Below are 27,110 nucleotides of genomic sequence, written 5' to 3' on the forward strand. Positions count from 1 at the left end.
CGCCAAGTGGATGCTCATATTCAACTCCAAAAGGATATAATTGAAGAGTTGTGGGCACGGAGGACTGCACGACGATAGTTTTTTTTCTTTATTATGCATGTACTTTTTTTTTTAATCTATGTAACTTTTTTAAATGCAATTAATGAATTTTCCCGTACACGTGTCTAAATTTAATTCCGTATTTTAATCGTAATTTTAATTCCGTAAATGTAGTATATTTTGAATTGTTTTTATTGCGGCTGGCCTATGGCTGGCTTAAATCTGACGTGGCAGGTGGTTTTTTTAGTGTTGCTGACGTGGCAGAGGAGAGAATGGCTGGCCTATGGCTGGCCTATGCACCATTGCGGATGCTCTTAGAATTGAATAAAAATCCAACCAACTAATTAAATAACTTGTATTTATAGTCCTAAAAAATTGATCCTAATAGAAAAAGGAATCAAAATTCTAAAAGAAATGTTTTCCTTACTGAAAGTTAATTTGAAATCTGGAATTCTGGAGATTGTCCTAACCTAACACATCTAATATTCGAGTATATTTACATAGGTAATTAAACACACAGTAGCATAAATAGAACACTCACACGCCTCCGATCCTGCTAAGGATTGTTCATACATAACATATCAGTTGTTCAAGATATCTAATCCGGTATTCGTGATAAAAACATAGTTAGTAGCCAAGCAACCTAAAACATGTTCTAGTACATCATAGTATCAATTTGTCTAATAGTAGCATAAGTAAACACATGGATGGATACCAAGATAGATAAAACAATCAAGCCTCGGCTGCATCTGGTTTGACGAGCATCCACTGATGGAGCTCCCAAGGTTGACATACGGGATGATAGACAATTGCTCGAATAGTTTCTGCTTTTGCTTCTTCAACTTTATCCACAGCAAGAGTCAAAAACAGCAGATCGAATGGGGCGTACGTGCTAAAGTTCAATCGTGTTCCAAGCTCGCGCTGTAGACTAATCCAAAATTTTGAAGTGAACTTCGGGTCACGATCAAACGTAATCGTCACTGGGAATCCATACAATCGCACGATTTCTTTGATGTAGATACGAGCTAGTCTGTCCGATCCATGAGTTATAGGAATCGGTATGAAGTGCGCACATTTGGTGAGTCGGTCTACAATCACCCAAATGACGGTGTTTCCTTTGAGGGTCTTTGGCAAAGCCGTCACGAAATCCATGGTGATGTGCTCCCACTTCCACTCTGGTATTTCCAACGGTTGTAATTTTCCATACGGTCGTTGATGTAAAGCCTTCACCTGTTGGCAGGCTAAGCAACGCTCCACAAATGTCGTGATATCCCTCTTCATGCCATTCCACCAAAATGACCTCTTCAAGTCTTGATACATCTTTATACTTCCAGGGTGAGCAGTGTATGGAGTCTCATGAGCTTCACTCATGATCTCGTTCTTGAGCTCCTCGTTGTCGGGCACGCATAATCTTCCTTCAAAGATGAGAGCATTATCAGACTCCTCACTAAAATTTCCCGACTTTCCAGTTCCCACTTTCACTCGAATCTCTTCAAGTTTCGCATCCATTTGTTGCGCTGCAACGATTCTTGTTTTCAAATCTGGCTCTACCACTAAGGTGGCGATAAGTCCTTTTACCGTTTCAGGTGCCCTTATCACTTCCAATCGCAATTTACTAAACTCTCGTACCAAAATTTCCTCCTTCGTCAGGAAAGCTAGTTGCGAATGGTCCTTTCGGCTCAAAGCATCTGCCACCACATTTGCTTTGTCGGGGTGGTAATTGATACCACAATCGTAGTCCTTCACTAGTTCGAGTCATCTTCGTTGTCTCATGTTTAAGTCCTTCTGCTCGAAGAAGTATTTCAAGCTCTTGTGGTCCGTAAAGATTTCACATCGAACTCCGTAGAGATGATGCCTCCAAATCTTTAGGGCATGAACTACTGCTGCTAACTCCAAATCGTGTGTTGGGTAGTTCAACTCGTGTGGTCTCAACTGTCGTGAGGCGTATGCGATCACCTTGTTGTTTTGCATCAACACGCACCTAGTCCAACCTTCGAAGCATCGGTGTAGACTACGTAGTTCACTCCAGACTCGGGCACAGCTAACACTGGCGCGGTTGTCAACTTCTCCTTCAAGAGTTGAAAGCTTGCTTCACACTCCGGGGTCCAATTCACCTTGACTCCCTTCTTAAGTTGTTGGGTCATTGGTCTCGCTATCTTGGAGAACCCTTCTTTAAACCTTCGGTAGTATCCTGCCAAGCCTAGGAAACTCCGAATCTCATTTGGTGTTGATGGTGACTTCCATTGCTGCACGGCTTCAACTTTGGCGGGGTCCACTCTGATTCCTTCTGCCGACACAATGTATCCAAGAAAATTCACTTCTTTCAGCCAAAATTCACACTTGCTGAATTTGGCGTATAGCTTCTCGATCCTCAAAGTCTCCAAAGCGATTCGTAGATGCTCCTCGTGCTCCTTCTCGTTCCTCGAGTAAACTAAAACGTCATCGATGAATACTAGGACGAATTTATCCAAGTACGGGTGGAATATTCGATTCATCAAATCCATGAATACCGCTGGGGCATTCGTTAGGCCGAACGACATACATCAAACTCGTAGTGTCCGTATCTTGTGCTAAATGCAGTCTTTGGTACGTCCTCCCTTCGAACTCTCAACTGGTGATATCCGGACCTCAAGTCCATCTTTGAAAACACTCCGGCTCCTCGAAGTTGATCGAACAAGTCATCTATTCTCGGTAGTGGGTACTTGTTATTAAGGGTCAATTTGTTCAATTCCCTATAGTCGATGCACATTCTCATCGACTCATCCTTCTTCTTCACGAAAAGTACTGGTGCGCCCCATGGTGAGACACTAGGCCTAACAAAACCTAGGTCCATGAGCTCCTGGAGTTGTATCTTGAGTTCCTCCAACTCCTTAGGCGCCATTCGATATGGTGCTTTGGACACGGGTGCGGCTCCCGGCTCGAGATCGATCGTAAACTCCAATTGTCGATCTGGCGGCGGTCCAAGTAACACTTCGGGAAAAACGTCTGGAAATTCCCGCACAACAGCGACGTCTTCCACTTTTCTTTCATCATTCTCATTGCCGTGAAGATAGACGAGATAGGCAGGTCGCCCATTTCTCATCATCGCGGTAGCTTGCAGTGCAGAGATTATCGCGGTTCGCCGATTCATCGAGATTCCATGATACACGATGGGTTCCCTTCCCGGAGCTTGTAGAGATATTTGTCTCTCCTTACAACGAATCGTCGCGAAATTCGCGGCCAACCAGTCCATTCCTAGGATTACGTCGGTATCTCTCATCGCCATAACTTGCAGGTCGTGAGCGACTAACTTAAGTTCTCCTAACACAATTTCTATGTTCGAGCATATTCGAGATATTTCTACTGTCCCACTCACTGGTGAAGACACTATCATCTTACGTTCAGATTTTCTAACAGGCCAGCTCAAAGAGTGCACACATAATTCAGATATAAACGAATGCGATGCGCCCGTATCAAACAACACAACAACAGGGGTGTTGAGAATTTCGCCCATACCTGTCAAATTTCCCTTCTCGCGTTCGTCTTGTTCAGTCTTCGGTTTCTTTTGTTCCAACGAGTACGCTCTCGCTTGTGGAGGAAGCCTTTGGCGGGGAGGTTGTTGCTATCGCGACGGTGGGTCGCGATTTCCTCGTGGTTCACTTTGCGGTCCCCTTGAATGCTGACAGAATCCCTGGTCATTCCGCCTCGATCCCGATCCTCCCATCTTACTTGGGCTCTCCCTCGAGTAGTGACCGTTTCCTCCGCATGTGTAGCACTTGACAACATTCTGTTGCCGACATTCTCCGAAATGATACTTAGAGCACACGTTGCACTGTGGCGCCCTAGTTCGGTAGTCTCCTCTCTGGCTAGATGTATGTTGCTCTCCTCCGTGTTGGGATCGATGTTGATTTCCTTGGTACCGTTTCCCATCGTAGAAAGTCCTAGAATCCTCCCACTTCCTCTTCTCCCGGGAGTGATGTGATGGGGGTAAGGACGGTGTAGAGTTCTCCTTGGCTCTCTCTCTAGGCATTGCGGCTTCAATATCCAACGCGAGTGCCAATGCCTTAGCGTAGGAGAGTCTCCCTCGACTGGCCAACGACATCTTTATCTCGGACCTTAGTCCCTCACGGAACTTGTCGAACAGCTTCTCGTCAGTATCGACTTGATCAGGGGCGTACCGGGTCATGCTATTGAGCGCTCGATCGTATTCGGTCACAGCCATGCGTCCTTGAGTCAGATTGTGGAACTCGGATGCCTTCGCTTTCCGGTAGCTCTTCGGCACATACTTGTTGTATAATTCGGTCTTGAAATCTTCTCATGTCATTGCTTCCACTTGGTCTCGCGTCAGGGTCTTCGTTCTAGTATCCCACCAAAAGTCAGTTGCTTCGGTTAGTTGGTGAGTAACACAACTCATTCGTTCCCTATCATTGCATCCCAAAATTGCGAAGATACGCTCTATCGCGCGGATCCATGATTCGGCCTTGGCTGGTTCTCCACGTCCATCAAACACAGGTGGTTTCTGCTCCAAGAACAGCTTCACTATTTCCCGATCAACCGGGGGTGGGGGAGGCGGCGGTGTCGGAATTGACTGTGTCACACTGTCCTCGCTCGAAGGATGAGGTTTCGGTTGACGGTTATGGCATCTCGGCGGCATTCTGATTTGTCAAAACACGGATTATTCTCAAAATTCTAGCAACAGTCGCGTGGTATAACAAGGTGCATGAGACAATTGTTTTGGTATATATGGCCAAGCAAAAAGTTCGTCACATAGATGGGTTTCACAAGTAGTGTCAAAGCATGATCATCACAAAATCGGTTGTGCCATAGGGTATCAAAAGAATCATTGGTCCTTATCAACAAGGTAATTGTAATCAAGAGGCACTTATGCAATTCAAGTGGCAAGTATAGGGCGCAATAAGGTATTCAAAGATAGTGGTGTGATGATATGATGGCATGATAACATAGTGATAGATAATTTTCCACAATGGCATGAGAAAAACAATATGGAAATCCATTGCATCATAAGGTAGTGAGTAAATAAATAAAAAAATTCTCCCCATAGCATATCAATCAAAACATTGCCTCAATGAGGTCTTAGTATCAACGGAATTTTAAAAGACAGAAATGGAAAGGTACGTCAAAAGTTTAGCAAAAATCATCAAAATATGGGGGAAGCAAAACAACGTTTTCCACGACCAACACTCCTAGTCAATATCATTCATATCCTCCTCGGGGTCCTCATCCTCATCAACATTTCCCATGTCCAAATCGTGTCCTTCCTCATAAGGTTCCTCGTCCTCGCTTGATCCACCAACATTCGGGGGCGGAGGGGTTATCGCACGCATGTCCTCCACATTCCCATTTATGACCAACGGGTTAGACGTACGGGTCTTAAGTCTGGGTTTGGTAGGGACACGATCAAGATGCGGCTCCTTATCACGACGATATCTCCATCGACGGGCCTGACTCGGCGGATACTTGTGCGCTGGGGGACTAAGCGGCGGTCCGTCCCTTGCAGCTGCCATGGCTGGGAGTAGCACTCCTATCAAGCCAATCATATCGCCTCACGGCTTGTACTCGGGCGGACTGAACCACGTAAACGGTAACGCAGCTTGAGCAGTCCATTCACTCCATGGAGAAGGCAGGCTGTGGATCAATTTCGAGATCCCCGCGTGATGGGTAGCTCCTCCATACGCGTATGCATCCATCCAGCGATCGTAGAATTCGGTGACGTAGGTTAGGAGAAAAGACTTTCCATCCCACTCAAAATCTTGGTAGGTCTCGACAGGGAAAACCTTGTTCTTTGCGTAACGGTCGCGCATCGGTGCGTAATACCGGTTAAACATCTACAAAAGAAATCTCAGCATCAGCACAAGGATCGAAGAAAATATCAATAGTGTATAAGGTTTCAAATGATGCTGAGAGTATGATGGACATATATATATGGGTCGAACGATGGAGGTGTGAAGGTAATATCATATCAAGAATGAACGGAATTTCATTTCCGAGGCAAAAGGTTCGTGTGTATATATATATATATATATATATAGGGGTGTATTCAGATGAAAACCATAATGTATATTAAAACATCAAACCATGTAAATAATGTACATTATACACACTAATAATGTACATTTTATTCATGTATAATGTACTGTTCTAAATATTGTACACACTAATAATGTACATTTACATTATATGAATTCTGTACATTATGCTGACAGTACATTATACATGAATAAAATGTACATTATTAGTGTGTATAATGTACATTATTTTACATGGTTTGATGTTTTAATATACATTATGGTTTTAATCTGAATACACCCCTATATATATATATATATATAGTTCGCAATTTCGTTCTCGTAAGTCGTTCGCCTCGCATTCGGCGTTTTTATGCCTCCAAGTTCGATATCGTCATACAAATTTTCCAATCACAACACGATTTACAACTAAATATAGCATGCTCAAGTTCAACTCATAACGTTGTTCATCGAACAATCACGCAATCACAAATCATATAGAATTCCCATAGAGTTGTATTCGTTCAACTCATAACGGTCTTAACATATAATCACTTGCATAACAACATTCATCATTTGTTTTGCATAATCACAATTTGCAATTTCGCATGCATGCATAATCATCATTTTATACTCCAACACAAATTTCCAAATATCACAACAACTCCCATTCACTTCAACTTCCAACATTTCATAATTCAAATCAATATTCAAAGATACATGTTACCTCATTCATCGTGGTTGAGCGGAGACGAGTCGTGGTGTTGAGCTTTCGACGATATTATTTAATCAATTCCCACAAATTTCAGATTTTATTACAACAAGACTCTTGGGTCCAGAGCGGAAAGAACTGAGGCTCTGATACCAACTGTAACAACCCGGATTTCTAGGGTATAATAAATACGGCGACTGCTACCTAGGAGAACTTAAATGCAACAAGAACATAGGCTAGGGTTTCATTTAAAGAGATTTGACCAAGTGTTTAATGAACTATCAAGGCAATAAGTCAACGGCTTACTCACGAAAATCAAGATTTAATAGATAACATAGGCTAAGCTCAAAAGTCAAGGGTTTACTGTAACTCCAACAAAACACAATATTTCCCAATATTCCAAGACAAAGAAATAAGTTCAAAACAACCAAAGATAATAAGTTTCCAAAAATTCAGCGGAAGCATTTCAAGAGAAAGCGAAGCCATGTATGAAGACACGACTACACTCAAAGTTCCAAACATCCATGTTATTCGATTCAACTGTCTCAACACCACCGACCGCCCATCGCCGCTCAACCTGCACATAGGGAAAACACATGCAGGGCTGAGTATTTTAAGCATACTCAGTGGACTCATGCCAAAACGTTTTAATAGTTATGCCACCCTTACCATAGTGAACTCGAGGTTTAGCATTTAATTTAAAAGATAGCATCGAGTATCACAAAATATTTCATGGACTGGCCAGTCAAACAATACCTCCCATTTTCTCATCAATCAACAATATCATGGTGCGACGAAGTGTGGCCACACTTTCGCCCACGAGACCGGCCGACTAGCAAGGACGGCTCCCGATCTCCCGTGTACACTAGCCTGATAGGGTTTGCGGCCCTACTCAGACCCGAATTCGTTTATATAGCCCTATAGCCTAATGGAGCGCACTCGCAAACTAGGCATCAGGCACACACAATATCCAAAATAATCATAGGCATGACATAACAGTTTAATCCACCCTTATCGCTCCACTTTCATATATTTGCAACATAAGAGAGAGTTTAAGAATAAAGCCCACCTCGATTTCCTTCGATTTCAAGTACGTACTTCTTCTTGTTATCACACCGAGAACGCGAGCTATCACCTTTAGTTCATGTATTTCAAATAAGTCTCAATCATGGATCAAAATAATGCATGTTCTCACGTTTCCCTTTCCCATCGATTATTTTCAATATTCCCATTCAAAATCAAAGTACGATTATCATATCGTTTTTATTCACACAACAACTCCAGATTTATCATCAAATCGTGACACGCATGAGTGTTTTCCACACACGACACACGCGCACACACACAACGCATGTGCATGCATCCCGAGGCGTACACACACACACACACGGTCACACACACATACACGGTCACACACACATACACATATGCATCCCAAATTCATCGATTAATTTCCCCTTCACTCATTATAAATGCATGTGGACTCAAGAACACCGATTGATCGGTAGAAGAAGAGAAGATCAAAATAAAAAAAATACCTTTTCAATTGAATAATCGGTAGGAAACAAGTAGGATCTTGATTCTTCAACAAATTCTCGAATTTCAGCTTCAATTCTTCACACAAGATGAAGAAATAATGGAGAAAGTAGAAGAAAAATTTGAGAGAGAGAGTGGGAGAGAGATCGGCGAGAGAGAGGGAGAGAGGGGGCGATTTTTGTGATGCTAGGGTTTTGACTCTCCCTCTTATATTTATAGAGTGCAAGATATAATCCAATAATTAAATAAATCAAGATTTGGAGGAGATTTGGTGGGTGATTGGCGTTATTTCTAGTGAGAAATAAGGGGGAATTCGAATTTCATGCTATTTAATTAGCATATAATTTTATTTGGATATTTTACGGAGCAGAATAAAATATCACGGAGCAAGAATAAAAATAATAATTCTCCCCAATTAAATAGGAATAGGCGTGATTTTCAATTCCTACTCCAAGGAATTAATTAAAATCCTAATTTAAATAGGATATGACAAGATCTTCTTAGATTTGGCAAGATATGCTAGAATATTTGGATTTATTTATGGAAGAGAATAAACAAGGGATCAAATAATATAATAATAAAATCCCTTCTCCCATAAAGTAGGGGATTTTCGAAAATCACCCTTGAGACAAACATAGGGGCTGAAAATTTCATCAATTAAATAAGGAATATTGGACTTTGGATTTAATTCGGATAATTATCCCAAGCAATAATTAAATCCAAGAAAAACAGGATTTATTCTCCATTAAATAGGAGGGGTCGAAAATTCCACTTAATTAAATAATGCTCCTATTTAATTCTCACTCATCCCTTAGGAAAAATAATTCGCCACAATATTATTTCACCCCACATCAAAATATTCACAAATTCGAATTTCACCTCCACTTCACATTTTCCAATGACTTTGACCATTCCACGGCCACGTCATAATTTCCACAATATTGACTATTCAATAGCCACGTCACATATTCAACAAGTTTGACTATTCAACTCAAACTCAACTCAATATCGCAATTAGGTCACAAAGAATATTGCAATAAATCACTCATCATTTAATTCCACATATATCATAGCATTAAAAGCATTTAATGCAAAAAATTTCACGTCACAAAAATTAGGGTTCGAAAAAGCGGGGCATTACAGATATATTTGAGAACGGCCTCGCGGTCGTAAGGATCTTCTTCTTCAGAATCCTCCACCATTGCATCGTTTCCAATCTCGTCCTCGTTTCCAAACCCCTCCAACATATGTAAATTACCTTTCCCATCTTCCTCACTTGAGTAATCATCATCTTTCCTCATAGGATCGTAATCTTCATCTTCTAAGGCCATCTTTCCTTCGTAGCGCCAAAATAAACCATATCTATTTTCGAATTTCGCTACCTGTCTCGTTTTCTTTTTCTTTGCCATGGCGGAATTGATTTTCGCAATATCGCCACCACAGCCACCGGAATCAATTTTCTCTTTTTCCTGAATCTCTCATCTTTTCCGTTTACCACACACAATGGAATCGGTATTGGATTCCCCCAAAGCTGTTTCTCCCATCTGGAAGTTAGGGTTTTCCATATTTTCAGAATCTCTATTTTATTTTTATTTTTATTTTTTGTCTAATGATAAAAAGAAAACCTTGCATGAGATGAAAATAGAAAATAGTTCATTTAAATTATGGCATAAGTATGTGGAGATGTCAAGTAATTTGGTTAACACAATAATTTTTCTTCAAACCACACCACCCTCAAAATATAATAATAATAATAATAATAATAATAATAATAATAATAATAATAATAATAATAATAATCCATAATTAAGGATTATGTTTCTTGATCAGCAGTACCTTCACCACGGTTAACTACACCTTGAAATGAATTAAAAAAATTATATAGGGTAATAATTTTGATATTCATGACTAATTGATATATTTATTTATTACACACATAGTACTTAGTAGATAACATGTGGAATAGTTTATTTTAAAAAGAATTAATTAAAACGATCTAAAAATGATCTCCGTGTTATCTAAAAATGACAGTTTTGTGGTTGTCTCTAGCAATTATTTTGATATTCCATATATGTATATATTCCACGATTCTATTAATTGCAAGTGTTAATTAATTTATCTCTAACCAAGATATTCAAGAATAGATTAAACAAAACATACAATATGGAGAAATTTTTAGAAAAAATAAGGATATATTGGTATTGGAATATAACCTAAAATACCATTCCTTTATTTATGGGACAATTGGTTTTGGCAGCAAGTTTCTTTGGTCTCATGTCACCCGGTCGGTTGCCATGTCAAGACACGGTCACCCAGTCGGGTGTGAGGTGCTGCTAGATCTGGATACATCCGCACGGTCTTGTGCAGATGAGAAACCCATCGCATAGTCTGTGCGGATGGGTGGGGATGTTGTGCGAAGGCATCACACGGGCCGTGCCCGCAACGCACGTGGTTCGTGCATGATTTCTCCTTTGAACCATTACCCGATCAAAGTTTCATTCTAGCTTCGCTTTCATTTCGATTCACATCTTACCATGTAAATAATAAACACAATAAAAGCATGAAATTAAAAAAGAAAATGAATCATATTTAATTCACATTAAAAAAATAACTTTTTAAAATTCCACATAACAAGTGAAACTAGTAATCTCATTTATGATTTATCTAAACATAATTTTGGCTTGCTATAAAATATATAATAACAGAACAAAATAATTATAATTTATAATTTATAATTTATGAAAACTGAAATACACTTTTTTATTTATTTATACCATCTCAGTTCTCACACAATAAAAAGGGACAAGATATTCCATCCAAAGAAAGAATGATGATTTATACACTTTACGAACAAAACACGATTTTCATCTTTACTAGTTCACCCAAAGACAACCATCACCAACCGCGCTTTTCAGCTTTTTGGCCATATCTCAATTAAGCACGACTTCTAATTTAGTAATTAATTTTAATCCTATCATATTCTTATAAATTCTTTCACTATCAATCACTGTTAGAAGACTTGTTTGGAATTTTTATAGATGTCATTTTTTCTTACCAAACTTATAAATTCCCTTATCTACCTAATTTTATTTTCTTGGATACTAAATTCCAAAATTGAAAACGATAATTTTGTATCTTTATTAATGTGGAGTTTCGTATTCATAGAGAAGATAAAGTTTATGATTTGTTAGCCTCTTTCGGCACATAAGCCAAAAAATCATATTTCTTCATTGTCATCATAAAGATAGTGTTTAGTTTGTCAAAATTGAAATATGGTCAAAATTTGTGTATTTACCTTAGCTAAGCTTGTCATGGTTTAAGGACAATTTATCATTGGAAATTTAAAATATTTAAAAGTTCTCACCACAAATAAATTTTAGGACAATTTATCATCGGAAAAAGAATTATTTGTGTTACATCACACAACAAAATTATAAGCCCACAATCATTTCACACATGATTAATGTGGGCCCAACTTCAGGGCATCTGTTTCGTGGACGGCCGTTAAACGACACCGTCCAAGCTGACCCAAACCCCACATTTTTAAAGAGTCTGAAACGACGGCGTGTCAATAAGGGCAAAGCATCCATGCGAAATTACTAATATAACCCCAAACCTACTTTTCCAAAGCTGGCAAATGACGGAATCTTTTCCTCTTTTAATTAACACTCACTTTTTCTGTTCCTATTTTAATTAACACTCACTTTTTCTAGTTATATTTTCTTTAATCAATAGCAAAAGTACATTAGATTTTCTCATTAGGATCAGATTTGCAGTCTAAAAAAAGTGAAATTATAAATAATTGAATAGAACGTGTAGTCTATTACAAAGTTAGATTTTTCAAATAAAAATTCAAGCTATTATTGAAACATTTTTGAAAATTTAACTATAATTAATAAGATCGAAATGTGAGATTAAATCAGCAATGAATATTTATAAATTATAATCAGATTAGGGGGATATACTTAAAATCAAAAGCCCGTCATTATTGACAAAAGAATATATCATTATTTATTTACATTTTTGAAAATGATTTTAACAAAGAATCTTGCATTTTGTTTTGACACAACCCACGAGTAAAACCTAAAGCATAATCATAGTAATTTGCAAACACGAGGTACCACAATCCCAAGGATAACTATTTAAAAAAGAAAACAAAGTTAAAATTTTAACAAAAGAAATTCATTGGAATTACAGAATCGTTTGATTTCGTGCTAATCTGTCGTGTCAAATAATCTTATATCGATAATTCTATACATAATAATAACTGAATATACAACAAATAATAAGAATTCATTCATATTTGGCCAATTCTACGATACTCGGGTTAATTTAAAGTCTTATGGAGTACTTTATACAAACTTTGAGTCCCACCTTATTCAATCCTCAGTTATTTAGGTGAAATTATGAATTTTGGATTGAAATCCATAACCACTATTTATTTATAAATACTGTGATAATACTAATAATAACAAATATAACTAATAATGATAAAATAATTAAAAAGTATTCCATATTATTATAAGTATAAAAATCAATATTGTCACAGCGCAGAATAAATTATACGTATATCCGCAGATAACAGAAGCAAACAGAATTCACTTCGAGCGTGATGGAGCTGTAGAGAGAGAAAGACAAAGTGAAAGATCTGAAAACAAAAGTAAATGGGGAGAGTGAGATGTGAGAGAAGCTTAAAGCAATGTTTTCTTTTGTGACCACCAAATTTTGTTTTCATTTTCCGTTTCCTTTTGCCTTACGCAGTAAGTTTTTCCTTATTTCCTTCTTTGTTTTTCGATGCTAAAAATTATCCGAGTTCTGCTTTGTTTGATTGTGTTTGGTATAAATTTAAACTGTTTTTTTATAGACGTTGATGGAGCATTTAATTTTTGTTGACTTAGTTTCATGAATTTTGAATTTTTCAGTGGTTTTAGAGAGATTTTTATTTTTGTGATCGCGGCGGAGTCGCTTCGATGATCCGATTTTTGCTTGATCAAAATCAGATCCTGTTTTAGCGAAACGTGTTTTTTTCGGTTGAATTTACCAAAATGTGGTTGTTGATTGAAATGATTCTGGTAGAATTGTTATTTTCACTAAATTTGTTCGTGTTTGTCTAATTCATGCTGTGAAATTTGACCAGGTCAAGATGCTTGTTGATGAATTTCTCAGTTGAAGGAGGCAGCTGTTTTTTCTGGAATTATTGGAGAGTTAAACTTTTGTAAGCCCCAAATTTGATACCTCAGTTAGTTCTCTGGTTTAGTTGTTAACAACTTCTTCAACTCATACTCTGATAATCTGATGATTCCTTTGTGTTACTCTGTGTGCAGCGGTTCAAGGGAAACTACACTCAATTCTGACTTTTACTCTTGAATTGAATGCTCGCAGAATTTTTGTTGAGTTTTTTTTTTCTTCCATACCGAATCTGTTTTATCTGAGCCTTGGATTGCTATTCGGTGGAAAATCTGCAACTAGGCAGCATCACATTGAAGGATGGCCAAATTGTCGCATTCGGATTCCAGACGAATGTATTCATGGTGGTGGGATAGCCATATCAGCCCCAAAAATTCAAAATGGCTCCAGGAGAATCTCACAGGTATAGATTTTTTGGTGATTGATATTATTGTATGAAGGCATATGTGCTGAAAGTATGCAGCTCTTCATTGTTGATTAGTCAATAATTACTCCGAACCATGATGAGATGTCAGATGTGTGTGCTACGATTAACATTGAAAATGATCCTTCTTCAGTCCTATCTTTTGATCAATCTAATGATGCTTTAATCTGATATTGTTTGATGCACTTAAAACTGAAATCCTCTTCAGCATACAATTAGACAATTTGTGAACTCATAGCAGTGAAACACATCACTATGGAAGGATGCAATACATGTGCATCTACTGAAGATCCCCTTGTGTGATTTTGTAGATATGGATGTCAAAGTTAAATCAATGATAAAGCTTCTTGAAGCGGAAGAGGACTCCTTTGCGAGGAGAGCAGAGATGTACTACAAGAAAAGACCAGAGCTTATGAAAATGGTTGAGGAGTTTTACAGAGCCTATCGTGCATTGGCTGAAAGATATGATCACGCGACTGGTGTGATTAGACATGCCCATCGAACTATGACTGAAGCTCAAGTTCCTATGGTGTTTGCTGATGATTCACCTGCTAGTTCTCTTTCTGGAGCTGATCCTAGAACACCAGATTCGGTAAGTAATTACGTGGAATTGATTGGCTTACAATGTATTGCTAGAATTCTGTTTTTTGCCTGATTCTCGTTTCGTCAAACAGATTGGTGGGCTCACTGATGATTCTGATAATGGGACTAGAAAAAGAACTTCAAAACCATTCGTTGGTTCATTCAGGCCAATTGAGCGGGTGAGGAGAGGTCTGAATTTTGACGAGGCGGATGATAAAGTTGAAGGCGTGTTTAGCAATGAGAACAACCATGTTGATGATAAAAGTTCATTAAACTTGGAACGGCAAAGTGATTCTAACGAGATTATAGCATTGAAGGAAGCCATTGCCAAACTGGAAGCCGAAAAAGAAGCTAGCATTGTTCAGCATCAGCAAGCTTTAGATAAACTGTCACAACTTGAGACTGAAATCTCCAGAACCAGGGAGGATTTCAGTACGCTTAAAGATCATGCAAATAAGGCTGATACTGAAGTTGCTGTGCTAAACAGGGCTCTGGCGACATTAGAAGCTGAAAAGGAATCTAAGTTTCAAGACTACCAAAACTGCTTGGACAAGATATCTGAGCTACAAACTACTGTATCTACGACACAAGATGATGCCCAGAAACTTAGTGAAAGAGCTAAGAATGCTGAAGTTGAAGCACAATCGTTGAAAAGTGATCTGGATATATTAGCTGTCAAGAAGGATGCTGCTCTCAATCAGTACATGGAATCGCTGGAGATAATATCAAACATGGAGAATAAATTACGACTTGCTGAAGAAAATTCTTCAGGGTTTAAAGTGAGAGCTGAAAAAGCAGAAAGTGAAGTGGAAAGTCTAAGACAAGCGATCTCCAAATTGACCGAGGAAAAGGAAAGTACAGCTCTGCAGTACCAGCAGTGCTTGGAGACAATTTCAAGTCTGGAGCAGAAACTCACATTGGCCAACGAGGAGGCTAAGCGCCTCAATGGGGAGATAGAAAATGGAGTGTCCAAGTTAAAAGGTGCTGAGGAACAATGTCTGATCTTGGAAAGATCGAACCAGTCTCTTCACTCTGAGTTGGAATCTTTGATGTTGAAGATGGGAACTCAATCTCAAGAGCTTACTGAGAAGCAGAAGGAACTGGGAAGACTTTGGGCTGCCGTACAAGAAGAACGATTGCGCTTTGTAGATGCTGAAACTGCATTCCAGACTTTACAGCATTTGCATGCACAAACTCAGGAGGAGCTCCGAGCTATGGCTTCTGAGCTGCAGAATCGGGCTCAACTCTTGAAGGTTGCCGAGACCCAAAATCACAGTTTGCAAGATGAAGTTGTAAAGGTTAAGCAGGAGAACAAGCATCTTAATGAGCTGAACTCATCTTCTGCATTATCAATACAGGATATGCAGAATGAGATTTCTAGCTTAACGGAATCAACAGAAAAACTTGAGGAGGAAGTTGAGCTAAGGCTAGACCAGAGAAACTCACTGCAGCAAGAGATCTATTGCTTGAAAGAGGAACTAAATGATCTGAACATGAAGCACCGTTCAATTTTGGACCAGGTACATGAAGTAGGCTTGAATCCAGAATCCTTGGGATCGTCAGTGAAGGAATTGCAGGATGAGAATTCCAATCTGAAAGAAACTTGCCAGAGGGAAAGTACTGATAAAGCAGCTCTCCTGCTGAAATTGGAAATTATGGAACAGCTTCTCGAGAAAAATTCGCTCTTGGAGACCTCCCTTTCTGGTTTGAATGCTGAACTAAATGCTGTTAGAGGGAAGATAGAAGAGCTTGAACAATCTTGCCAATCTCTTATGCAAGAGAGATCCAGTCTTCTCGATGAGAAGGAGACTCTCACGACACAATTGCAGGAAACAAACAAGAATCTAGAGAAACTCACAGAGAACAACACAGTTCTAGAACTCTCCCTGTCTGATGCACACCATCAGCTTGAAGCTTTAAAGGCTAAATCAAAAATCTTGGAAGATTCATGCCAGTTACTTGTAAATGAGAAAGCTGATTTGATGAGTGAAAATGACAGTTTAACTTCTCAGCTGGAACAGACTCAGAGAAGACTGGTAGATCTGGAGAAACTTCATGGAGAACTTGAAGGAAGATGTGAGAATCTAGAAAATGAGAAAGAATTAACTCTTCGGAAAGTTGAAGAGTTGCAAGTGTCATTGGAGGCAGAGAAGCAAGAACATTCATATAGTATCGAGATGAACAAAGCTCGACTGACTGGGTTCCAATCTGACATGCATGTTCTGCAAGAAGAACACAGAAGAAGAAAGACAGAACTCGATCATGTGCTTGATAGTGCCATTGCTAGTGAAATTGAGATATTTGTGTTACGCACGACCGCCCAGGTGATGAAAGAAAACTATTGCTCCTTGGTCACAAAGAATCACAGACTTATTGAGCAGTCTAGTTTATCGGAAAAGGAGATCTCACGGCTAGAGCATGACAATCTCCGGCAGGAGTCTGAAATCAGATTGATGTCAGATCATGTTAGTACCCTGAGATCAGGGACTCGTCAGTTATTGAAGGTTCTCAGCATTGCTGAGGATTGTGTCTCTGCGGATAATGTGGAACTAGACCAGGTTTACATCAGCCAGCTATCAAGTACACTCCGACATTTGAAGAAATCACTCTGTGACGCTGATGAAGAAAATCTGGAGTGGTCTGTTGCATTCTCAGTTCTTGTCACATGGATTAAGGAACTGGGATTACATTCAAAGAATGTCGAGGTGGAAAAGGGCAAACTAGAGCATGAATTCAAGCTGAAGACTGAGCAGGTGTTACAGTTGCAGAGTGAGTCTTCTACACTCCTTGAGATGAATGAAGATTTAAAGTCAAAACTGAGGGAGGAAGACCGCTGTAAGGAAGCTCTGATGATCCAGATTGATAATTTGAACTCAAAGCTAACAGACATGCAAGTTACTTGCCAGGACTTACAAAGTGAAAAACTACAGAGTTCTGAGGAGAAAAGATCTTTAATGGATAGTATCATGCACTCCGAGGAAAAACATAATCTTCTGGAAGAGGAAAATTATGTCTTATGTGATAAAGTGTTAGCTCTTGAGAACCTATCCTTCATTTTCCAAAGCTTCGCTGAAGAGAAACTTAGGGTGCTAAGAGATCTTGGTGATGATCACAATAAACTTAACGTGGTGAACACTGCCCTTATTGGAAAGTTGAGCGTGGCTGAGGGCAGGCTTGAAGAGTCAAAACTCGAGAATCTTCATCTCAAGGAGTGGCTGCAGAAGACAGATAATGAGCTCAAGGCTGTAGCAACAGACAAAGATCAGTTGAGTGTTGAGATAGAAAATGAAAAGAAAATTTTGCATCAGATGGAACAAGAACTCCAGGAAGCAGGAGAAAAGATAATTCTAGCAGAGAAAAAGAAACTAGAGTTGAGTAAAAGTGTTGAAGACCTTAGAATGGAATACAATGAGATCAAAATGGCCCGAGAGCAGCAAGAGAGTCAGATTCTCAAACTCTCCACAGACGGTGAAAATTTGAGCAAGAAGAATAATTTCTTAATGGATACTATCATGCAGTACGAGGAAAAACATAATAACCTGGAAGAGGAAAATTATGTCTTATGTGATAGAGTGCTCGCTCTTGAGAACCTATCCTTGATTTTCCAATGCTTCGCCGATGAGAAACTTAGGGTGCTAAGAGATCTTGGTGATGATCACAGCAAACTTAATGTGATGAACACTGCTCTTATTGGAAATTTGAGCGTGGCTGAGGGCAAGCTTGAAGAATCAAAACTCGAGAATCTTCATCTCACGGAGATGCTGCAGAAGACAGATAACGAGCTCAAGGCAGTAGCAACAGACAGAGATCTGTTGAGTGTTGAGATTGAAATTGGAAAGGAAGTTTTGCATCAGATGGCACAAGAACTTCAGGAGGCTGGAGAGAAGATAAGTCTAGCAGAGAAAAAGAAAATAGAGTTAAGTAAAAGTGTTGAAGATCTCAGGATGGAAAACAATGAGGTCAAAATAGCTCGAGATGAGCAAGAGAATCAGATTCTCAAACTCTCCACAGATAGTGACAATTTGAGAAAGGAGAATAATTTCTTAATGGATAGTATCATGCACTACGAGGAAAAACATAATGTCCTGGAAGAGGAAAATTATGTCTTATGTGATAAAGTGTTAGCTCTTGAGAACCTGTCCTTGATTTTCCAAAGCTTCGCTGATGAGAAACTTAGGGTGCTAAGAGATCTTGGTGATGATCACAATAAACTTAAGGTGATGAACACTGCTCTTATTGGAAAGTTGAGCGCGGCTGAGGGCAGGCTTGAAGAATCAAAACTGGAGAATTTTCAACTCAAGGAGAGGCTGCAGAAGACAGATAATGAGCTCAAGTCTGTGGTAACAGACAAAGATCAGTTGAGTGTGGAGATTGAAATCGGAAAGGAAATTTTACATCAGATGGCACAAGAACTTCAGGAAGCAGGAGAGAGGATTATTATAGCAGAGAAAAAGACACTAGAGTTAAGTAACAGTTCTGAAGATCTCAGAATGGAATACAATGAGGTCAAAATAACTCGAGATGAGCAAGAGAATCTGATTCTCAAACTCTCCACAGACAGTGACAATTTGAGCAAGGAGAATAACTTCTTGCGTGAAGCAACTCAGAAGCTGGAGTCTAGTCTGCAGGTATTGCAAGGTAATCATGATAAGATTAAGCTCCAAGAAGAGAATCTGCATTTGCAGCTGGACAAGAAAATCAACGAGATCAATGAGTTGGAGGCTCGAGCTGTTTCTCTTTTCAGTCAATTGCAACATTCCATGATCAGTCAGGTTCTCTATGAGCAGAAGTTTTATGAGCTATATGATGCATGCCTTGGATACATTGATCAAAATGAAGGCCTCAAAAATCAACTGGATGCATTTCGGCCAGAGATTGTATCATTGAAGGAATGTATTTCATCCTTGGAGGACCAAACTGATATACACATAAAGTTTCAAAATCCTGAAGACGGGAATATGCAGGTAGTTCTTAACACTGGAAATATTTTGCAACTGATTGTTACGATTTTCAGAAACTAGTCAAATCTGATAGTGCTGCCTTTCACAGCCCTAAGATTTTTATGTACCATTTTTCATAGATTTCTTTTATTCCACTAAATTAGCTTGTTTTCTTATTTTCTTTCCCGGAGAAGGTTCTTTTGCCTGCTATTAGAGTCCATCGGGTATAGTCTACCCATATGTTGCTTACTTCTGCCAGATATATATAGACTGCCGGAATAATAATAAGAGAGCCCTCCTCGAAATGAGTACTATATCTAGTCATGGCTTTTTCTGAGAACTGCAAATTAATATATGCGCTGTGTAAATGCCTATGATTAAGTAAGTCATGTTGAGTCTCAGAATTATGCAATCTTAGCTTTGCCTGTGACTAAGAATCACAAGTGATAGGACATCTTGATCGTTAACTTTTGCCTGTGACTAAGAATCACAAGTGATAGGACATCTTGATCGTTAACTTTTGCGATAATTTCAATTTGAGCATTTAAATCTGATGGTTATATTATAGAATTTCTAAGAGCAGGATTTATTTTCCACCTAATAAATCTAGTACAGGACTTCTCTGGAGGTCCATAGAGTAGTAATGGGTTTATCTTTATTCTATTTTATACATTTCTATTTTTACCCTTTTTTGGCTAATTCTTTATCCTGCTGTATGATCCATTTCAGGATGGTCAGGGCACAGGCATTTCACCTGAAAGCATTCGAAGTGAAGACAAGAAAGTGTTGGCGCCGGTTTCTGATTTGCGTGATCTCCGGGTTAGGCTTGAAGCTGTTGTGAAGGCAGCAGTCGAGATAAAGGATCTAATGGTACAGGAGAACATTGTTCTGCACTCCAAGCTTGACCAATCATTGAGGCAAATCGAGTTGCTGCAATCTGAAAGTGGGAAGCACCGTAGAAACAGGAGGCCTACTTCCGAAATCACTGTGGAAGACAGTGCACTTTTGACAAAAGATATTGTTCTTGATCAGGTCTCTGATGGTTCAAACCGCTACAGCAAGAATGAAGCCGCTGATGTGGACAGCCAAATCGTCGAGTTATGGGAAACTGCAGAACCAGATGGCACCGTGGGTCTCACCATTGGCAAGTCAAATAGAACCATTCCTCCTTCCACCACCGCAACTTCTGATTTCCGTCGTTCTAAATCGATGAGGAAACAGAAAGGCAGTTTTGCAGCCTCGTCCGATGCACTCGATGAGGACTTGAGCGTGGACAAATTAGAGATCTCCAAAAGATCCACCAATTCCTTTCAAGAAGGGAACAAGAGGAAGGTCTTGGAGAGGCTCGATTCGGACGTCCAGAAACTGGCGAATCTCCAGATCACAGTCCATGACTTGAAGAGGAAACTCGAGGTCACTGAGAAGGGCAAGCGGGGTAAAGCTGTTATCGAATGTGAGACGTTGAAGAGACAGCTGGACGAAGCTGACAGGTCCGTGATGCAGCTGTTTGATCTGAACGGCAGGTTGATGAAGAGCATCGATGACAGGTCGTTCTCAGATTCAAAGTCCTCGTTCGACTTTGAAGGCGAGGATGGCGCCCGGAGGAGGAGAGTGTCGGAGCAAGCACGGCGAATGTCTGAGAAAATCGGGAGGATACAGTTGGAAGTACAGAAGCTGCAGTTCATTCTGCTGAAACTAGACGAGAACAACGGTGTGTCGAAGATGTCAGACCGGAGAATCTTGTTGAGGGATTACCTCTATGGAGGGGGCAGAGGGAGCCAGAGGCGTAAGAAAGGGCATTTTTGTGCTTGTGTTAAGCCTTCAACACTTGAAGATTGAGAGATTGTTGATTGTATAATAATTTGAAATTTTCATAAAACTATGCCAAATTATTCCTTTTTATTTGCCTTAATTGCTTCTTCTATTAGGTATTTTGTGTCCATATATATATAGGATTGTATTCATTTACGAACCATTCTTATATCAAAACTAAGACCAAATCTCAGCCATTGGATTGAGATTTTGGACGGACAAGATTCGCAACACGAATACTCTTCTCAAAAGAGCTTAAACCAAATCTAGTCATACAATCAAGAACATAATTTCTCATACACTACAATTCTTGTAGTCAATCAAAATCAAGAACACAAAACATTTCCATTTCTACACAACAAATGCTTAACCAACCTCTCCCTAACATCTCTCCCCACATCATCAATTTGCTTACAAACATGCCCTCTATAGTCGGAGTCGTGATGCGCGGACAAGGCAACGCTGGGATCCAAGTTATCCCCGCAATCGATAATGATATTATGAAGTAAACAACATACCAAGATGATGCTCGGTAGCTTCCTCTTGTCAGGCCGCCACATCACCTTGTTGAGGATTCTCCAGCCGCCCTTCAGCTGCGCGAACGCCTTCACAACAGCAGATCTTGCAGTCTCGAGAACCGGATTGAACTTTGACGATGAGGTTGGTTCGCCTCCTTCAAATGGAGTCACGAGCCACGGGAGAAGAGGGTAACTAGCACCGCCAACAATGTACTCTCTAATCTCTTCTCCCGCAGATAGCTTTTTCACGTTACCATTCAGGCGCGCGCCACTTTCACAGAGTTTGTAAAAGCCAGAGCATTTGAGCAATCGGGAAATAGGCATGCCACCGGGCCATCCAGTCACTATGTCGAGAAACCGCATCTCAAAGTCGACAACGCCCTGCACGAACATGCTGTAATTGTTCTCCTGATCGCACCAATCGTCCGAGGTTTGAACGGCAGGAAGGGTCATAACTATGTGAGTGGAATCTATCGCTCCGCAGCAATTAGGCAACCCACACAACGCTTCGAAGCCAGATTTGATTCGCCCGATTTGGCCCGAGTCAGGCCACTTGAGGTGGTGCCTCGCACGCTCCTCCATGGCCTCAATAAATCTCCAAGTAACCTGGGAAACTGTCGATTGCCCCACCCCAAAGGAAGCTCCTACCGAAACCTGAGACTCGCCAGAAGCCAATCTCCGTAACGCAATAGCAACCTGCTTCTCGACACTGAGGAGTCTTCCCTCGATGTTGATGAGCCCCGAAGGAGGCCTGGAGATGAGATCTTCCCTTACGAGCGAACAAATGTACTCAAACGTTCTCTTCGAAACACGAAAGAAATGCTTGAATCCTTCATCCTCATCAAGTGGAACATCTGAAAATGCACAACAAGAATCCTCATATTTACAAGACAAACTAAGGTCCAAATTTCCACTCAATTTCTCACATTTTGCATCATTAGCTGCATCACTATAAAACAACACTCAAAACCCATTGCAAGCATATGAAATTCTCCCAACACCAAGTGAAATAAACAAGAAAAAAAAATCAGTTCTTGCAATTCCAAGAATTCAAGAAAAGGGCTTTTTAACATATAAAATTATGAATTCACTCAAAGCTTAACCTCGTACACCCAATATGTTTAGACATGTGAGTAAACAACAAAAATCATCTCATAATTTGCAGCATAGAGAAATTTCAAGAAAAGGGCCTAAAAATTAGAGAGAGGAAAAGCCCCAAAATGCAATCTTTGATATGTTACCCGAAGTAGAATTCCTCTTCCAGAAAATGTCCCACCATTCGGAATCAATAGCTTTACTGTCTACTGCAGCTGTCTTATTGATGATCTTGATCTTGTTTTTCTTCTTCTTTTTCTTCCCTTTCTGGATTTTCTTCGAATCTTTGTTCATTTTGTTGGGTTTTTTCGGTGGAGGCATGCTCGATTTCTCCGGGTAGAGTTGAAAAGGTTTTACAGTTGAATTTATTTGAATCGGTCGAACCTTTTTCAGTGAGCTACTTTAAAACGCGACTCTAAATGTTATAGGCCCATATGATTTTGGGCTAAGTAGTAAATAGGCCCAAATAAAGAGAGTGGATCCAAACGCATCTACTTTAGCATAAGTCAAACATTCCAAAACATTCATATAAAAATGAATCATGATCTCAGAATGATTTATATTTGAATGTCTATAGGTGTATATTAAGATAAACACACATCTTAGATAACATGAGAGCACTTCACATATATAATTATTATATTTGTCATTATTATAATACTATGACATAATATTGTGTATCGGGTTTACATGTACCTGACTTGATACTTGGTGGTATGTTATAGACTTGTAGTGCATGATATTCAATTTACGGGATATTGCATAAGATTAGATAATACTCATCCTGTCTCAATAGATATGAAATATTTGGATTTCGACACAAAAATTATGTTATGTTGTTTTATGATTTAATGAAGAGAAAGTAAAGTAAAAGATGAAAAGATAGAGTTGATGTTATTTCTATTTTAAGAAACGTTTCATTTTTAATGGAACAACACAAAAGGAATCGTCTCACTTTAATGGGACAAAGGAATTTAAATTAGGATATGTCGTGTATCGGTTATACTGGTTACCCGATAAATATATGATTAGCTGTTTATAGTAAGATGGTTGGGTTGGGTTAAGTAGAAATTAATCACTAGAAGTTTAGTCATTTAGTATCCCACACAAGCATTTAATCTCCAATTATTTGTATTGTACGTGGGTGTTCAGTTTTCTATATAAAATAATACGAAGATATAATCTAGGATTGAGTTATGAGATTATTTTAGTCATAGAGGGTTAGCTATGACTAATTATCCCATTATTATCCATCTAGGATTGAGTTAGGGGACTAAATCTTAAGAACCAAACACACTACTAATTTAATTCTGGGATACAATCTTGCAAACCGAACACCCCATAATATATTGACACCATTTTGGGTATTCGGGTATCCAATTGGTCAAGCTTAGATACCTGATAAGGCTCGTTTCATGCATCGGTTTAGGGTTAAAATTCTGTGCATTTGGGGCGCTAATGTGCGTTATTGAGTTCAGGTGCGTAGTAAATCTGTCGGACCCAGGAGTTGTTGTTACCTGACCTGGCAGATGCAAAAGAGATGAAATTGAAGCAAAAGTCAGAAGTCGTCGTTCGGACCTGGGAGAATCAAAAGTTGGCGACAGGAGCAGAATGGAGCGAGAGCAAATTATCTTAAAGAGTCTTACTCAAGGGCAAGGGCGTAAAATCACCGGAGGGATACCCTAGGGATCAGAGCCTCACATATATAAAGAGCTCAACCTTGAAGAACGAGAGAGTCCGTGAACAGCCACTTCTGCACTTTCTTAGCTCTAGCTTTCGTTCCATGCTTTAGTTCCACACTTCAAGTTTCTCATTTCGACTGCTGCGCACTTGGACATGGAGGATTCTGGCCACCGTGGTTCTCATCGTCATCGTTGCTATTTTGCTGTGTAACACCGCCTCGTGGAGGCGAAGAAACAATTTTATTTGCTTTCGTTTAGTACCTTGTTGGTTTTAAGTTTCGCAACTCTAGTTTCTTGCTTTGATCTACTGGATTCAGACCTATTTCAAGTTATTATGGAAGTTTATGTTTGCTTTTGGTTGAATATCTCTGAGTTTATGTTCATCTCTAGTTTTTAGCTCTCGTTTTTGTTTGTTGTTGGATGTTTGGAGCTGAGATCTGTGTTTGTTGTTGGAGGTTGGGAATTTGCATATGAAGGTGTTTGGATTTGTTGAATCTTGGTGTTTCGGAGTTGGAGTTTCGCATATTTGATGCTTGATGTTTACGTTATGCATGATTATGGTTATTTACTTTCTGTTTCTGCATCCTTTAGGTCCAGTAGCGTAGATCTGTTAGTTTAGGCTTTAATTTCTCGTTTTAAGTCTCGTTTTAAGTTTAGATTTAAGGTTGCTCTGTTTTCATGGTGTTTAATACCCTGTTTTCTCTGCTATTCTCGTTTGGTTCCCGAAGAAGATGAAGTTGGTGGTAGTTAGAACCAGATCTGCTTTATGTCAGTACTTTTCTGCATGTACTTTACTTTTTCTGCATATCTGCTAGACCTGTCAGTACGATCTACTTTGTCTCTTTTACTTTTCTGCATGCTTTTCCAGACCCTGGTAGTTTAAGGAACTTGTCTTGCTTTTTCACTTTATGCTTGTCTGTCCAAATTAGGAAAGTCTGTCTAGTTAAGTTTACTCCAGTTGTCTTAGAACTTTAAAATATCTCACTTTCTCTGAGTCATGTATGTTCCGTACGCTTTCGTTTCTTAGGTCCAGTAGGTAGAGTAAAGTTCTCCTGATCTATTAGACCCAATAGGTAGAGTAAAGTTTCGCTTATCTCTCAGACCCAGTAGTTTAAGTTCTCGACCCACAAAAATTGCGTGGCAGCAGCCAACCCTTTCCCAAAACATCCTCAAATACAGTTCCGTAACACCTGCTTCCTCGTGGGATCGATCCTTTACTTCCCTGTGCTAGTTGTAGTATAGTGGGTTGAGGTTTTTGAAGGGACAGAGTGCACCCAACGACCCTTTCTGATAAGTCTCATGATCTTCTAGCCTCTGAAGTCTAGAACAATCCTCTGGACCTATTAGATCGAGTGACACATATCACAGTACAAACCTGCACTGCACTCTTTGGACCTGTCAAAATGGCGCCGTTGCCGGGGATGCATGGTGTTATTAGTTTGCTTGCGAATGTTTTGGTGTAAATAATTTATTTAACATGTTTTCTTTTGTTTCTTTTTTCAGTTTATGAACAGGAGCTACCGGTTCGGACACTGGAACAACTCACCTGGTTGGAGAAGCGCCCAGACTAGTTGGCGGGTCAAGGAAACTATATTCCCAGTCACCACCAGATCGGGGCTTACAACAGGGGATCCAGTTCACCTGAGTTCGGAGAGCGACGAGGAGTCAACTTCGTCAGTTAAGAAGGAACCAAAGTCAACCTCAGAAACAGGGGATGTGGAAGAGATGGAGGAACAGGGTGTAGAGGAGACTGTTGATGATGGGAAGTGTAGTGAGGGCAGCGTAGGTGAAGAAGGTGAGGCAGTTGTTGACAAGGAGGCTGAGAAGGAAGGTGAGAGTTTTGATGAGGAAGTTGCTAAAAAGGAGACTGAGGAGGAAGAAAAGGATAAAGGAGAGGATGTTGAGAAGGAGGAAGAAAGAGACGGCGGTGAACAAGATGCCGTGAAAGTGTGTGAAGGGATAGAAACTGACATCGTCGTGATAGACGATATAACTACTGATGAACAAGGGACACCAACTGATGAGAGGCTGACGAGGAGGCACTCCCGTCGTAATAGGAAGCCAGTGGATGAGGCAGAGGTAGGCAGGCCCGAGCGCCTAAGGCTGGAGGACACAGAGGAGGCAGGGGATGATATCCCCCCGGTCCAGGAGACTGTGGCAGCTGAGAAGGAGATCTCTCCAGAGGCTATGGAGACGAGATACGAGGCTGAGAGGAAAAGGAAGGGGAAGCATACTGCTAAGCCCCAGCAGAAGAAATCTCACCCCGTTAACACCACTGTGGTGATTAGCGAGCCGGAGGCGATCCGCGTGCCATTTGCCCATCCAACAGACAAAGAGGAGGCTGAGATACCAGCCGTGGAAGAGAGCCCATTTGAGACGATGGAAGTCCTTGTGACCAAGAGGTTGTTGGAAGCCATGGTCCAGTTTGAGGACCCAAAGCTGCAGAAGGCATGTGATGGCCGAGCCACGAATGGAAAATCGGCAAAGTCCGGAAAGAAGTTGTGCCTCTCAGACCTGGAGGATCTGGGAGTGGAGAAGAAGTTCATTTCCTACTTCAAAAGCATCGGGTTTGAGTGGC

At 40.0% G+C, this 27,110-nt stretch overlaps 2 protein-coding genes across 2 annotated transcripts; one reads left to right on the forward strand and one right to left on the reverse strand.

Annotated features, from left to right (window-relative positions):
• Positions 1-12,871: 12,871 nt before the first annotated feature.
• Positions 12,872-21,337, forward strand: LOC125222712 (protein NETWORKED 1D). Its single transcript, XM_048125477.1, has 6 exons — positions 12,872-13,052; positions 13,430-13,507; positions 13,617-13,882; positions 14,215-14,495; positions 14,578-19,449; positions 20,155-21,337. Exons 3-6 carry the CDS (start codon positions 13,780-13,782, stop codon positions 21,262-21,264), a joined length of 6,366 nt encoding a protein of 2,121 aa, XP_047981434.1. The 5' UTR covers positions 12,872-13,052; positions 13,430-13,507; positions 13,617-13,779; the 3' UTR covers positions 21,265-21,337.
• A 142-nt stretch (positions 21,338-21,479) lies between these two features.
• Positions 21,480-23,206, reverse strand: LOC125222713 (protein ANTAGONIST OF LIKE HETEROCHROMATIN PROTEIN 1). Its single transcript, XM_048125478.1, has 2 exons — positions 22,997-23,206; positions 21,480-22,609 (listed from the first exon to the last, which is right to left on the reverse strand). The coding sequence occupies exons 1-2, from the start codon at positions 23,169-23,171 to the stop codon at positions 21,564-21,566; spliced, it is 1,221 nt and encodes a 406-aa protein (XP_047981435.1). The 5' UTR covers positions 23,172-23,206; the 3' UTR covers positions 21,480-21,563.
• Between the last annotated feature and the right edge of the window lie 3,904 nt (positions 23,207-27,110).

This window comes from Salvia hispanica, chromosome 4, assembly GCF_023119035.1.
Source record: "Salvia hispanica cultivar TCC Black 2014 chromosome 4, UniMelb_Shisp_WGS_1.0, whole genome shotgun sequence".
NCBI lineage: Eukaryota > Viridiplantae > Streptophyta > Magnoliopsida > Lamiales > Lamiaceae > Salvia > Salvia hispanica.